The 16,684-nt window shown below is 33.7% G+C and overlaps 1 protein-coding gene across 1 annotated transcript; it reads right to left on the bottom strand.

Moving 5' to 3' along the window:
* Window positions 1-935: 935 nt before the first annotated feature.
* On the bottom strand, window positions 936-16,249 carry LOC132561243 (choline transporter-like protein 1). The gene is given in 20 exon segments (XM_060225976.1): window positions 936-1,013; window positions 2,309-2,401; window positions 3,520-3,612; window positions 4,962-5,128; window positions 5,749-5,864; window positions 6,442-6,528; window positions 6,638-6,691; window positions 6,953-7,059; window positions 7,510-7,571; window positions 7,820-7,886; window positions 8,266-8,337; window positions 8,852-8,899; window positions 9,745-9,865; window positions 10,592-10,721; window positions 11,297-11,360; window positions 11,645-11,759; window positions 11,909-12,142; window positions 13,647-13,789; window positions 14,080-14,175; window positions 16,202-16,249. Coding segments are annotated over 20 exon segments (1,995 nt in total).
* Window positions 16,250-16,684: the final 435 nt, after the last annotated feature.

Below are 16,684 nucleotides of genomic sequence, written 5' to 3'. Positions count from 1 at the left end.
AAAATGGCTGATGGATGGCTATCTTGGAATTTTAAAAGGAAAGGTTGTTATTGTAATTTCTTTGAAAGTACAAGTTCTGGTTGAATCTGTCTGATGCCATGTAAAGTTTCCCCTTGGTACCAACTTGTGCCCTTTTGATTTTGGGTCTGATCAGAAAAAAATGGCGGCCAGGAAGAGTAGTGGTAACACATTCACCTTTTACTTAGGTGCTCTGGGGTCCAATTCTTGGAATGGAAGTGAAAAGGAATAGGGTCACCTGCCCTACCGTGTGGGTTTCCCTGGGTACTCTGGTTTTCTTCCATAGAAAGACCACTCGCACGCTTTCATCAAGTTAACAAGAATGATAAATATAAGCACAAAATTTGTTTCACAATTGTTGTAAAATAAATCAAGTTTACATTATATTATTAAACTAAATGAATGAGAGGTAAAAGTACTCCATGGATCTTTCTCAGATTTTGTAAGTAGGTTCCCCTTGGTCCATAGTTGTCTCCCTTTGATTTTGGGATTAATCAGAAAAATCAATTTGGATGATAAGCAACAATGTGGGATTTAATAGAATTAGTATAACTATTTCCTGGAGGAATTTTCAAAATTCATATACTAAAAAGCAAAAATAAAAAGTTCCAACATTTAATTAAAGACCAAGTAAAGATCAAGCAATGGTGATGACAAGATTCCTCTGGGATCTTTTGTTCTGTAAATAATACTTGGTTAGCCAAAATGGTTTTTTTTTGGTTTGCTTTAAACTAGTACCCAGATAACATGAGCATAACAAATGTAATTTTTTGAGCAAAATCAAGAAGTGAAATGACTCCAGAAAAAAGCATGTTTATAATTTTTATTTCAAAACTTTAACAAAACAAACAACAAAATGCATTTATTTACAAACCATATTTATAAAGTATTATCACAAAAGGCACAAAAGAGTCCATTTAGACTTTTGTCTTTTCTGTGTTTTTCTTTTCCGTGCCTTTTTTTGCAGCTTTTTGTTTACTTTGGTCCAGATACACCTGGAATTAAAATGTTAACTACAGCTAAGATTTAGGATTTACAAAATTGATACATTTGGTGTAATAATGAATCATGTGAAATAAGTTTCCAAGAAATAACAATCAAATGACACAGAAGTTCAACCAAAATGTAATATGAATTCTATTTTTTGTCAATATGCAGAGGAACTCCTATTAAGCATAAAACTACAAATTGTCAGAAGATTTTTAGGCATGTGTTTTGATTTGTGATTTTCTATCAAAAGGCTGACATTGATTTGACCTTTGACGTTGAGCACTGATTCTAGATGTGATGAACGTACAAGACTATATACCATTGTGATCTTTCCCTGAGGGTTGGGATTTCCCTATTTTAGTTCATCCCCAAGGGGGTAAATGAATCTGGGGACTTATATGCATCAAGCAGTTTATTGTTCTTAACAACTCTGATTTGGCAATAAGGGACGAGATAACAACTGGAAAACATCGCATCTAGATCTCACATTAGCGTCACCAGGAATATCTACCACACTCATAACATTGACTACCAGCAACAGCACACTAGGATCAGATCACTACTGAACACTTGCCAAAGTTAGTTTAAAACCAATCAGAAACACAATAGTGTAAATAGTAATTTTTCTTTTAGCATGGTAGCTTTCTTGTGGTTTTTGATGTGATGAAATTACATCATTGTTATGATTCTTAACCCATATGATAGAAATAGCAACACTTTCAGGACAACCAGGTCAAACAGAACATCATTGCATACTACATGTAATAAATCCTGTGTAAGAGTAATATATTAGCATTATTTATGGGGAAATATAGGCTTATCCAAATAACAAATGTCATTCAGACTTCATATGTTAATGAGAAATCCACGCACAGAATATTGTGGTTATACCATTTCAAATTTTTCAATGACTTACCAAGTATATTATAAAATCTAGCACAATCTAGAATAATTAACATATTTATTAAATGTGTTTTCTATATAGCATTTTGACAATAGTTTCTCATTATTATACTGTAACCTATATAGTAAAGCAATCATCAACACATTCAATCAAGTTAGAATTTGTTTTTGGTTTCCAGAATGCACATGTATCTCATTGTTTGTATCTTATCTGCTTGTATTGGAAAAAGCGAGGGTTATCCTAAATTGAGGATAGGGCAGTCATGAACCATCTATGATGAGGGTAAACATTTCTTTTGTCCTACTCTAAAGCTTAGGAAAACCCCTGTCAATATCGCCTTTGTAAAAGTAAATGAATGTACCTATCCAGAGTATCATTCTAAAAGGAAAATCTCACCATAAGATCTTTGCTCATGTAGAATGGTTTGGTCACTCCATCATTCATTTCACAGTCTTCACAGAAACACAGGAAGATGGTGTCAATGGTTATCTGAAGGTTTAAAGGGGAACATGAAGCTCAACTCATCAGAAACATGGGAAATTAGACTTATTATCCACAATGTAAAGTTTATTCAAGGCAAATCAAACTTTTGATTCTTAAAGATACCAACAGTAATACTACAGAAGGTCAATAGTTACAGTATGAAGAACAAGGAGAGAGTAAGTATGTAAAGTAAAAGCCAATCTGAATGTAATGATTTATAAAACCTTGACACTGTCCACACAACATGCGTCTACCTTAACGAGTCTACCCTAAGGTATCTCATGATATTTCCAATGTGCAGGTTGAGCTTTACACTAGATAGAACAAAAATATGGAAGGTGATAGACAAGAACTGATTTGTAAAACATTGTTTCACATAAGGATTTTGGACATGGTATGTAGATTACTGTAACACCATAATAAGACTTTACTTAAAATCACATTGTACCAAAAATTAGGTTTCTGGATCGCACCTTGGCTATTATTCATCTAAAAATACCTGGTTTTTAGCTCCACTATGGTCTCGTGGTGTGTCATATACTGACCATCATTAATGAAAACACCATGAGTTATATTATCATGTAACCTTGAATTCATGTACTCATCTGGAGCTTGCTGTACCAAGTTACAGCCAATGTTTCATGTGATGACATGTGTCAATGGATGTTGTAACGCAGTCTTAATATGAACTAAAATTAATGTTTCAGGTCAAATCTTAACCAGATTCATGTAAGGAAATCATACTTCATATCCATAATGTACAACATTGTACAGTTATATGTTGTATACAAAACTTGGTGACCAGAATATCTTCAGATATTGGTTTATAGTTAATATATCTGTGTTATCTATGAAGCTCATGCTTAAAATCACTGACTCTGCTTCCTAACGTTTTACAGAGAATCATGATATATATACTGTAAGTTATCACTCTCACATAAAACTTAATCAAACAGTGTTGAATATTTCAGCTTTAACATCAAACTTTATACTCCTTATTTTTGCCAATTTGCGAAAAAAGGGTGAAATGGGGCAAATTAGATTTCAGCAAACATTTCTTGTATGCAGTATTATTGAACCATTAAATATTCATTGTTAGAACAAATAACATCACATGGTCTTACCTCATAAACCAAGAGAAAGCAGTGAGATATTGCAAAGGCAAATGCACAGGCCACTGATATGGGAGCCCAGATATAGTTAATATCCGTTCGATGCTGGCAATAAAACAATGATCAATTTAATATGAATGGTTTAAATGACATCCTACTAAAAATTGCAAGAAAACCATCAGAGATCCATTGTTTAGATATATGAATGAGAAAATAGCGTGGTCAATAGAATAAATCTGTATACAGAGTTTGTAAACTTCTTCATGCTTGGAAAATCCATGAAATTGAATACAAGATAGTTTTTATTAGGTCATCTGACCCGAAGGGTCCGATGACCTATAGTCATCATGCTTCGTCCGTCGTCGTCCGCCGTGCGCCGTCCGTAAACTTTTCATTCAAACGACTTCTTCTCAATAATTGGAAGGCCCAGGCAACTAATATTTGGCCTGTAGCTTGCTTTGATGAAGCCCTACCAAGTTTGTTAAAAAGAATGACCTTGACCTTCATTCAAGGTCACAGGGGTCAAATGTCTTAAAATCTTCAAACGACTTCTTCTCAATAACAGGGCACAGGCAACTAATATTTAGCCTGTAGCTTGCTTTGATGAAACCCTACCAAGTTTGTTCAAATGAATGACCTTGACCTTCATTCAAGGTCACAGGGGTCAAATGTCTTTAAATCTTCAAAGGACTTCTTCTCAGTAATCAAAAGGCCCAGGCAACTAAAATAAGGCCTGTAGCATGCTGGGATGAAGGACTACCAAGTTTGTTCAAATGAATGACCTTGACCCACTTTAAAGGTCACAGGGGTCAAATATGTTAAAATCTTTAAACAACTTCTCAATAACCAAAAGGCTCAGATTGCTGATATTGTGCCTGTGGCATGCTGGGATGAAGGGCTATCAAGTTTGTTTAAATGAATGACCTTGAACAACTTTCAAGGTCACAGGGGTCAAATATGTCAAAATCTTTAAATAAGTTCTTCTCAAATACTAGAAGGCCTAGGGGGCTAATACTTGGCCCATAGCATGCTGGCATGGAGCCCTACAAAGTTTGTTCAAATGAATGACCTTGGCCCACTTTCAAGGTCACAGGGGTCAAATATGTTAAAATATACAAAGGACTTCATCTCAATAAGCAAAAGTCTATGAGTGCCGATATTGGGTCTGTAGCATGCTGGGAGGAAAGGCTACCAAGTTTATTCAAATGAATGACCTCAACCCACTTTCAAGGTCACAGGGGTCAAATATGTTAAAATATACAAACGACTTCTTCTCAACAAGCAAAAGTCCATGAGTGCTGATATTGGGCCTGTAAGATGCTTGGAGGAGAGGCTACCAAGTTTGTTCAAATGAATGACCTCAACCCACTTTCTAGGTTTGGCTTGCTTTTTGTCAGATGACCGTTAAGGCCCATGGGCCTCTTGTTTATATTTGTATAATTGGATCTGATTACCTTGAGGAACTCATTTCCAGCCACAGCCACTATACACACACAACAGATCTTGCCAAGAAAGAGAACAAAGTCACCGATGGAGTTGATTGCTGCCACACGTAAGGCATTTGCTAGAAGCACCATAAAGGCTTTCCTGGCAGATCTACAAAAGCTGTACCCATAGATAGCTATGGACAAGAAAGAGTACCACTATACTTCTGAAGATAACTGGGTATCTCTTTAACTCATTAAACCATTGATGAAAAACTGACTTTGCTTAATTTTTTATCACATTTTAAACATTTTAAACAACATTGTCCTTTGAGTTTTTCATGCAATATTATGACAGCATTTAAAAATTTACAGTTATGTTTCCATTCAGATATTCATTCTATTTCAAATGTCCAGCTTGACCACTTCTTTGATTCTAGAAAACCCTATCAAATTTAGTGCTGATATATCACACAATAATTTGAAAACGAAGCAGTTCACTTTGTTAACATGTACACGAGATGGTGGGAAGAAATGACAGTGACAGTAAAGACAGTCAGTGAAATCCCGTTTTTCAGCACCAGATTTTGCTATGGGTGTGTAGTAAATGCTATATGATAACTCTAAAGTCAATTATGTGAGTATTTCATCCAAAACCAACTGTCATTGTTCATAAGGTGATACACTTGATACTTATATGCAATAATAAAAAACTTTTAAAAATGTGTTTTTCTTGTAATTTTGCTCTGAAGTTTTTTGTTTTTGTTCCATGTACACAGTATTTTTTCCTACAAACACATGACAGTCAAAACCATACCTATTTCTATGTATGCATTTCTGTTGAGAAAGGCAAGACACTTCTCAAAGCACCAGAGACAGCATTGCAGCATTTTCATTAAAAATTCTGCCACTTTGCCTACTTTGCCTTTCAGCCTGAAGAAAACCATACCGGTAATTCAGCATTTTGAAATTCTGAATGTTTCAATGAATGTTGAATTCAGATGTTATGAATACAAACATATTAGTATTTTGCATATGATTTTAGAGCATCTCTTATATTACCTATAATATAAACATTTTGAGTATGCTATTGCTTTTTTATATTAATTTTGAACAACACAATTCAGTGAATTACAATCCCCACTGACAATTTGCCTCACCTAAGTGTGCCCATACCCAAAGTAAGATGTTTTAGTGACAAGAAATGCAGGAGTTAGAGTATGGAAGAACTTTTTCTCTGATGTAGTTCAGAGTTACCTACTTTTGATATATGATGCATAACCTCACCAATGTTAACCCATGCTTAAGTATTAAGTTCCAGTAACAGGTAGTATAGGAGATAGAGCCCCAGACAAGATAGTGAAGGATTGTTGGAAAGACAGACTGATGGACACAATACATAATTATAGTTTCCCCCCAGTCAGTGGGAAGACTAATTTACTGGTTGATACCAAGCAGGAATAACATCACATTTTCATTTATTAATGATGAATATCAAGAAAAATCCTACCTTCTTTGTATGTATCCTAGAATAATTCGAAGTAATCTCACAAGGGCAATTATGAATGACCCAAATGCCACGGATCCTAAGTGGTATCTGTGGATGTGAAAGGAGAACATCAAACTTTCTGTCTTATTGAAATACATTCGACAGAAACTATACACTGATCAATAAAGTAACATAGTTATCACACAGTAAAACTTACCTTATGAGACGTTTCATTGATGTACATATTGGCATTCCAAGCTTTTTTTTATTTCTGAAAGGTCAATTGTCACTTTAATAATAACTGGACAGTTAATGAAAACTCCTCCTTCAAATGAAAAATATGACAATTTACTATACAATGTTTTTATTTGATTTTTGATAGACTAATAAGCAGCTGTCTTGTAAAATTACAAAGTTTTAAATAGCATTCACTTAATGTGGTTCACTAAACAATCAACAAAGCATGATGACAAACCAATAAGATATGCTCAGTTGTAACAAATCTGAACTTTAATTCTAAAGTTAAACATACCTGGTGAAGAACCATATAGAAACTGCCCCTGCAATCACTATGTCCTGACAAGCTGTCACAAATGCTGATGTCCATAGCAATCCAAACAAATGGTACCATCGCACATACTACATTAAAATAGAGGTCACAAGGAGCAGGTATGAAAACAACAACAAGATTACATGTTTCCTTTGCTTCAGTCTGAAGAAATGTATGCATGATTCAGAGAAACATCACTTTGCATATAATTACAATTTTTTTTATTGAAAAGAACACAATAATTTACCATGCAAAGTAATTTTCAATATTTTTCCCGGCTTCATCATCATCATCATCATCATCATCATCATCAAGCATGTTGAATCATCCATTTGTATATCAGGATTTTAATTAAAATACTGTGATGCACATGTTATTGAAGCACCAAATTATTAGAGAATGTTGTGTAAAATAAGTAATTTTGTATCAAATGCCTAATGCAGGCAAAAGGGTACATGAAATATTCAAAATAACTATAGAGGATTTATCATCAGTCCGTCCACTAAACATAAGATTCCCCCCCTCATGTATTAACTTACATTCCAATGTTCCTCAAATTGAAAGGTGACAGTACTATTGGCCTCATCCACTACTGGTATCCCTATTAATGTCAGCATTATCAAGGATTTATAATATGAAAGAAAAGAAAAATCATAAGCAGTGATAAGTTTTCGTCTTACAATGACATACATATATATCTGATTACATAAAGGTGTAATGACTTTCTAACGCAACCAATAATAATGAACCGATTTATAAATGAATGAGAGAACATCATGCATTTCCCAGTATTGGAGAACACCATTTGAGGAATAGGATAGACTTAATACAGTAACAGGACGAACTTACCTGATGTTTCTATGTAGGCAGCCACAGCAGCCAAGCAAGTAACCAATCCCAATAATGCCAGCAGTGTCTGGAAAAGTCAACAGGACATCTAACAACATTGCCAATGTCTGCAATGTAATCACTCCTAAGTAATTTTGTATCTTCTTCTTAATTTATGATCACGGACCAAGACAATTGCTGTATATTTATTTTCTTTATTAAGAAGATATAGGATCTTCCAGTTAAACCTCATTCTTTTTTCACTTATCGACAACTTAAATATCAAGCTTTCTCTCACTGTAAAATATATATGAAATTGTTATTTCAATAAATCAAACATGTAATAGAATTTTTTTGTACAGGAAATGTTTCATGCATGTATTAAATATTTAGGGATGCTTTTTGGTCAGGATAATTTTCATGCAAAATACTAGTTTGGAAAAGTTCCCTTAGACCTTACATCTTACCCATAATGGCTGAAAAAGGAGTAATGGCATTGCTTTAATGGCTTTCCCAGCTTCATCAAACAACTGGACAACCTTTCAGATAGAAATACATATATGTTAAAGCCTGGCATCTTCCTCTAAATGTCTTATATACAAAATCATAGGGATATTAATATTTTAGGGCATGCATTGTTCTTAATATTGAAAAATGATGTTTCCAATTTTCATCAACTTTAGAAATGAAATTAAAATGAAAAATTAATAGTAGGTGTAATTTATGCTTGCTAATAATTGTACACTTAAATGTTTACTAGTTTCAGTTATGGTAAGTTATGCTTAATGTCAAAACTTTAGTTAAAATTAATCTGTACCTGATGTATCTAAAGAATGATCATTATAAATCATTTTCACTCTGATTTTCAATACAGAAAAAATTGTAGTAGGGGTAATCTAGACCTTCCACCTTTTATGTTACGTGAATGGGTTTTTTTTTTTTTTTTTTAAATTTTTCACTTATTTGTTTATGTAACAGAGGTTATTAACAGGAAATAAATATCTTTTTGATTATGGTAGACACTTAGTAACAGCAGTGATCACAATAACTCACCAAAGCAATCCTTTTCCTCATGATAAACAGGAGCAGCAAAACAATGACCTACATGATAAAATGTAGATATGATCACAGAATATAAGCTAAATTCAACAGCAAGCAAAATAGATTGAAGAAGAAAATATAAGAAATGTTTGCACTGTGAAGTTGGATAATGGTGTTGTGAAGCCTAATTGGCAAAGTGAACTAAGCTTCACTTATATTTATCATTTGCTTAATTTTGTTTCTCTGCATGAACAGCCAGTATCATTGTGGGATGGCGGGTCTCCTTTTAGTTGCTGGTGACTTCTTCACTGAACAACATATGGAAGGCCCATTACATGACATCCAGAACAATAAGTTTGGTGTCTTGCCTAAGAACACTACCATGACAGCACACACTGGTCTGTTGCCTGAGAAACACAAACTGCCACAGGTAGAGAACGTCAAACCATGCACCTCAGATCTTGACCTGAATTTATGTAAGTGAACGCTCTAACCAATTGAGTTATTGTGGCCCCGCTAAAATAAAACCTTTGTGATAACTTGTCATTTTTATAAAACTTTTTATCACTTGATCCATCATTTTGGAATGATTCAGAAAACATGATTATCCTTGTTTTTCTTTAATTCATGTGGCAGGATATCTATATCATCTCTATTGTTAAGTCATAGTATAATCATCAAGTGTGTGTATGATATCCTTGACACTTCATTCCATTGTCATTTATTGACCTTGTAACATAGGTCACATTACATGCATTTGCACCCAAAAACATTACATCAGTGAACATTGAATAACATGCCATTTGATTGTGTTAAAATGTTCATGAATATTTTGACAAAATGGTAAAAAAAGTAATGATAATAACCTAGTCCCTTTATATACAGATTGAGAGTATTGGTCCTACCGTGATTACAGAGGCTATGCCGGAGTATATCAGCCAGGTTTGTACTTTCTGTGAAGCTTCCTTTGTCTGCTCTTCTGCTGTCAGTGCATTATAATCTTTATACAACCCGTAGTAAGAATACCTGTAGACAGATATTAAGTTTTACAATGTAACATCAGTCTGATATACAGTACAAATCCTTCTCAATTAAACAACACCAACATTGACTTCATTAAAGACTTTATGGAAACAACAATTGGTAAATTTGAATCAATGCTCTAACACAGAAAATTGCAAATTCAGATATCAACAAAGGAAAGAGTGTAAATTTGACCAGAAAATCTGAATGAACAAAATGACAATGTAATCATTTAGGTCCCTTTTCTGTGTAATTTTAACAAGATAACTGTTAGTGTTTAGAAAATAATATGAAAAGAGAACAGGAGAACCAATGTTTTTGCTGTTAAAGATCAGCAGTGGAATGATAGCAGGAACCTTCAGTTAACAAATTTCACTAGAGTCCCATTGAGGCCGGTAATTATAAAAGAATGGAACGTATTTGTAGATACACAAATGATATCTTTTTTATTTGGGCACACGTTAGCATACAACTTGACTCCAATGTTTATATTTTGTTTATTGTGATGACACTGATTTAGACCAGAGTTTATTAACACCAGCTTTTTATATGGCATGCTGTCAGTCACCAGTGTGACCCTGAGCAATTAACATACCTAGTAATTGATATTGTAACATTATTGCAAATCCTAATGTTCTATCTGTAGTATTAATATATCAATCTCATCATACTTTTTCACAAAAATCTGACACTTCTATCAGCAGAAAAAAAATAATGCTACTTATAAATCTGTAAAAACAATTTTTTTACCAAGAGTAGGCGGTGAGACCAAGAGTGAAGGCACATACAGCAATAATCATGACCCAGATAATTATAGCAGCTAAGAGCCACATCATCAGGACAATCAGCAGGGATGTGGCTGCAGGAGAAACAGGTTATAGATTTAGCTAAAACCAATGATTCAGACAAAGGCCAATGATTAGTCATTTTACCTTGAGATGAATTCAGTTTCAAGCTGCATTTTAGGACTTTTTACATACCATAAATAGTTAATACTCTAGAATTTAACCTTGAAAACACTTTCCCGTATTTTTTCAAAATCATGTTGAGGATACCACAAATTCAGCGGTAAAAACAACAAAACATTCTGAAAGAGCATTTCAAAACATTTTCTTGAAATCCCTCAAGGACCTCAGCTCATCAAGTCACAAACATGATATAAAACAACTTGTTTGTTCAGTTCTGGAAAGAAACGTTTTCAACTTCAGTGAGTCATTAATATTGCACAGTCTTTTAAAACATGTTTTTGTCTTTAAAGCTTTCAGAACCAGATTATAGATAGTCTGTATTGACTCAGTCAGTAATACATTATCCAAGCCATTGTCTGAAATGGATAAAGTACCTGCATACATACCATGTTGATAAGTACCAATTTGACTATTGCTGAAGGGTCAAGGTAGAATAAAAGACTATATATTCAATGTCAAAGCTTACCAAATGCTATCCCACACAGATAAAGGATTTCTCTCCATGCTGTATTCAAATCAGACAGGATTTTCTGGAAAAGACAACAACGAAAAAGCACTTGGAAACAGAATAACAGAATAAATCAACAGCATTGGCTCTATCCCCTCACTACGGGGGTACGGGAGTTACAACTCAAACTAGTCAACACACAATGCCACAACACCATTACATATCAAAAGTAGTGAATATCCTTATTTGTGTAAAAGTATAGGTTCACAAAGCTAAATTTTTAGAATCCCTCACTTGAGAAATCTGATGCCAAATTGAAAAGCATTTTCATGCTAACAGATGTCACTTGTGAGCATTAAGCATTACCTGGGGAATGCCGTCTCCCAGACTGACACTGCCTAAGATGTTGGTAAAGGATTTGGCCAACGTAGCTGCCGTGTCAGCGATAGTCTTTGGTATACAGCGATGGAAAAGACTGACACTGTAATGGGATAGGAATTATATCACCATCATCTGTTTAAAGTTATTGTACCTCTAATTGAAAACTCTAAGTACTATCATGACACAACTACAATGTGACTTCAAAATTACACTAGAAAATGTCATGATTGTGGATTCATTAGTACTTACTGTGGCATTATAGGTAATGGTGGACATTTCTCACGCAGATCTTCATAGGGAATGACATCGTGGCGACAAAGATTGTTTCCAGTCATGTTATAGTAGTTATTGAAGTTGGACTCTTGGTCAAGGAGTTGACCAGGGCAGTTATTCACACAAGTCATTAAGAATTTCTTCTTTTGCATGAGGGGACCATTTGGAATGTATCTTGCAAAATACATTTGGTCGAAGTAAAATGTTTTCCTACCAACAAGAAAGAAAACCATGCTTATGATGCTCTGTTTTTGGGTTATAACAAAATATGTGTAAACACTAATATGATGGAAAGTGATCAAATAATAATGTGAAATCAATTAATGCCAGAACTGAAATATGATTCATGTTCAGAAATGATATTATCTTATCGTAAACATGCAAAGGACATTATTGATTCATTATGTGAAGGGTTATTTTGATGTGATTTTGAGAGTTTTCCCACTGTAAAGTATGTTTATGATTTTTTATTGAGTATTGAATGTCTGAAAACAAAAACAATATATTTTTAATACAAAGCCTCCTAATAAGGTATTTGTTATAAACATTAATTTCAAAATTTACAATATTTTTAATAAAAGAAACACACATCTCAAATAAAATCTGTTATATATAAATATAAACTTTATTTATTTTACAACAATTGCGAAACAAGTTATGTCAACTTATACTAATCACTCTTGTTGGCCTGGATGTAAGCGTGCGAGGGGTCTTATTGTGGGAGGAAACCGGAGAACCCGGGGAAAACCCACGTGGTCGGGTAGGTGACCCCTTACCTTTTCACGTCCGTTCCAGGAATCGAACCCTGGTCGGCTAAGTGAAAGGCGAGTGTGTTACCACTGCGCCACCCTACCACCAAATCTGTTGTTGTTACATGCATTCAGTTATTGATTGTGAAAGTGGAACCAATAGAGTTACACAGACACAACGAAAAAACTTTTCAAACACAGCTGATTGAAGCATGTTAAATGTCATGTTCAATTCCATATCACAAGGGTCCTTTATTTAAACACAAACTACTATTCTGTGTAGTTGAATGTATCTAATGATTAAACAACTGTAATACATTAAATTTGTTTGTTTATTGCCCAAGTCATATGAAGGCAAAGTCTCCTTGTAGCCTTGTAGTAGCTTAACTGGCTATCTCACTCAACAACATATGGGAGGCTTGTCACATGCTATCCAGATCAATGTGGGTAAAGTGTCCTGTCCAAGGACACAGCCATGCAAAAGCAGACACATCCATATCTCACTTTCCTGAGAAACATAAACTATCATGGGTACAGAGATTTGAACCACACAAGTCAGATCTTGACTAAAGATACACCTATAGCAATCTGTATTGGCCATTGTTGTATGGTCAACCTCAAGCTTTGTCTATCTTGGTTTTGCTTTTCCTGAAAGGTGTAGTTTCTAATTACATTATTAATGTTATCAATGTTAAATGAAAAGTCAAACCACATAATTGAGTTGCCCATTATTAAAATATAGATTGCTGTTCTGTATAGTTGAGTATATCTAAATATTCTAGGTTAATTGCCTATGAACAACCAGGGTCATTTTATGTTTGGGTAGCCTTGTTTTAGCCAGTGGCTACCTCATTGAAAACAGTGAACAACATACCAAATCCATCATGATTAGATTATTATTAGTTGTTGAGATGTTACAGAATAAGAATTTTGTTAGTATGATTCTTGTGTTTTGTATAACCTACTTCATGCCTGTCATATCCTTTCCTGAATAAATGGCACCTGTAATTGGGTCATTGTTCCGATTACAAGTGTTACCCCAGCTGTCCACACCATAGATAAGTCGATAGGGATCTCCTCGGATTATCCCCATGTATGCCACACCAGCCTACAACAGAAAGCATATCAGGTAAACAAATCACAAGAGAGACATTTCAATTAACTTAAAATCAAATAAAAGTGTTTTAAAATGGTGAATTATCATCTTTTGACATGGTGTGTTTATCTTTAATTCTGAGTACAGCATTTAAACTTACAAATATTGCTAAATTAATAGTATCATTTTTTTTTTGAGTTTTATATTATTGATATTGAAGAAAATATTTAGAGATGTTAGTTGACTGACTACATGTTTTATAGATTGTTGGGTAAGAATAAGTAGAAAATGTAGTCCTGTACCATTCCACATATAAATGCTATGAAGATGAGGAGAAAGATCACATCCCGACATTGTCTATTTTCTATTGGCCCATCATCCAAGGATTCTTCACTAGCCTGTTATATGAAAATAGGAAGAAATGTCAAAATAATGATGACCATTTATCATAATGTTCTTTTAATGTATTGTTCTTTACTTCAACTTAAGTCAAAATTGTATCTTAGCTCTAATCTTGTAAGTTTTGTTTTTTTCAAACTTATATTTCTATATTTTTCCTATATTTCTGTTTTTTCAAAGCACAAACATATACAACCACTAGTATCAAACATTTCACACATATCATACAGTCCTAATTCATGTTTTCAAATACCTTAGTATTATGCACAAGATTTCAACTGATCCAAGATGTCAGTTTAGAACACTGGAATAAAACTAGTCATAATAGTCATGTGTTGTGTTATTATCTTTAAAGAGAGGAAATAGAGAGAGAGAGAGGTAATTACAAAGACAGACAAAAAACAAAAAAAACAAATAGCGGACACTGCACCGAGACAGGAAATATCAGATTGAGTAAGACATACATACAGACAAAAACAAAGATATATAAGCACAAAGACAATTGACATAGGGACAAATGTGAATGGATCAGAGAGAAACAGGTCTTACTCAAAAAGTATCAAATTAAATTGCATTATTGAAAACATTTGCTCTAAATCCACTATCAGAGTTCCCAAGACATTGTTTGATAAGAATAGGTATAGACAGAAATGACAGAAAATTCTTCAATTTAAGTCTAAACAAGTAAAAGTTCTTTTTTCCATTTTCCCCACTCTCTGTTGAAACTTTCAAGAGAAGCATCACCCTTAGCCGTTGCTATGTATTTTTTTACATTGTTATGGTCGTTTATTAAATTGATCAGAGAATTTATGTTTAAGGAGTTGTCAAACCATCTAGCTCTGTAAATGTAATGTTTAATGATGATGTTAATTTCATTATGAATTTGACTGAACTCATTTTCTAATTGGCCAGAAACTGAATATTAGTGATCCTTCATTTATAGTGAAAGGAATCAGAAGTGCTTCTAAGAGTATTTCTAAGCTCTGTAGTAAATTTTGAACTTTATGACATTCCCAAAATATATGAGATATGGTTTTTGGACTCTGATTTACAAAAAGTACCCTAACCTTGTAAGATGATATAATAGACCTAAGAAGTAATATTATGATTTGTATGGTGAACTAAAAATAACTGCTGTATCTCAATACCTCACTCCCTTACTGTATGGAAAGTCAGTATGACCTGTTAAATGTTTTGTGCTGACTACTGTTATATGATTCAAACATTCATCGTCTAGGTCTCCATATTATAACATAAATATTTTATTTGTAGTTGTTGAAAATGGATACACACAACATTCCAGATCATGTTTGCTTCAAAATGCTTTAAGAGTCTTTGGCATTATTTATAAAGAATTTCATGTTACCATTTCACATGAAGCAGTTCACATTTATCTATTAACATTTCACATTGATTCAGTAAGCTTCACATGGAACGTAGAGCATTTAGCATGTTCTACCAGTCCAAATATTCCAAAAGGTTGTGACAGCCCCGACCAAGACAAGTCGAAAGTGAAAATTGCTGATAATTAGTCCATTAACTTTCGACTACAATCTAAACTTATATATCCACTTCATTGGAACTGCTTTAGTAAAATACATTTATCTTTATCATTAAGACAAGAAAGTAAACGAATTGTTTTCGAGTTTGAGCAGAGTTTATAGGCTCACATGGTTGTCAAAATGTGCAAACGTTTTTGTGACCAAGACGTTGTGGTCAGTTGAAAGGGACAAGTTAACAGGCGGGAAATTTTAATCGGCACATAAGCATAATTAAAAAATGATAAATAAATAAATGGACTGGAAATTAATTTATCCAATTCGCTGTCATTCAAATATGTGACCTTCCCTGTAAATGCGTTACTTGTCCTTTACTGGCTTTAGTTCATGAAATGTCAGAGACATGCAAATTTGCAGGCATACATAGGCCTAGTAAGCTTTAGATCAAAGAAGTAAATCGTTTAGAATGTTGGTGATGTATCACTATACTTTCAGTATTATCACAATAAATATTTATCAAGATTACCTTCAATGGTCTAACCTTATTATCAGCAGAAGCACAGCAACAAGTCATCATCAAATAATGATTCTTTCATCGGTACACAATATGGCGGACAATGACGTCATGCCACGTGCATTTTGCCAAATATTATTTTTTTTCTGAACCAGCACAGTAATATTTTGTATTAAGGCGTATTCTGTGTGTATAATGAGTAAATCTGTTGATAGATTTCATCAACGTATATGTAGTCATTTGATATTTCTATTGATTCTTATACTCTGGTATTCAATTAATCAAAGTGCACGGTTACAAATATTGATCGTGAAAAAGGAGCAATGGTTTTTTACAATATGCATATTGTATGCTTTCCAGTAGCTTTTCCTGTTTTATTGGTAACGTAAACTTTCTGACACTATTCAATTAATGCGCGTTCCTACTTATATAAGCGTACCTGGCTATAGTATATCTAATTCTAAATTATTCACTTGTTTGTTTATTGTAAAATTT

The sequence above is a fragment of the Ylistrum balloti genome, unplaced genomic scaffold (assembly GCF_031769215.1).
Source record: "Ylistrum balloti isolate Yb309-2 unplaced genomic scaffold, AGI_CSIRO_Ybal_v1 Utg369668, whole genome shotgun sequence".
Lineage (NCBI taxonomy): Eukaryota > Metazoa > Mollusca > Bivalvia > Pectinida > Pectinidae > Ylistrum > Ylistrum balloti.
Note: the sequence above shows the minus strand (reverse complement) of the source record. Positions and strands in the feature narration are given on the sequence as shown.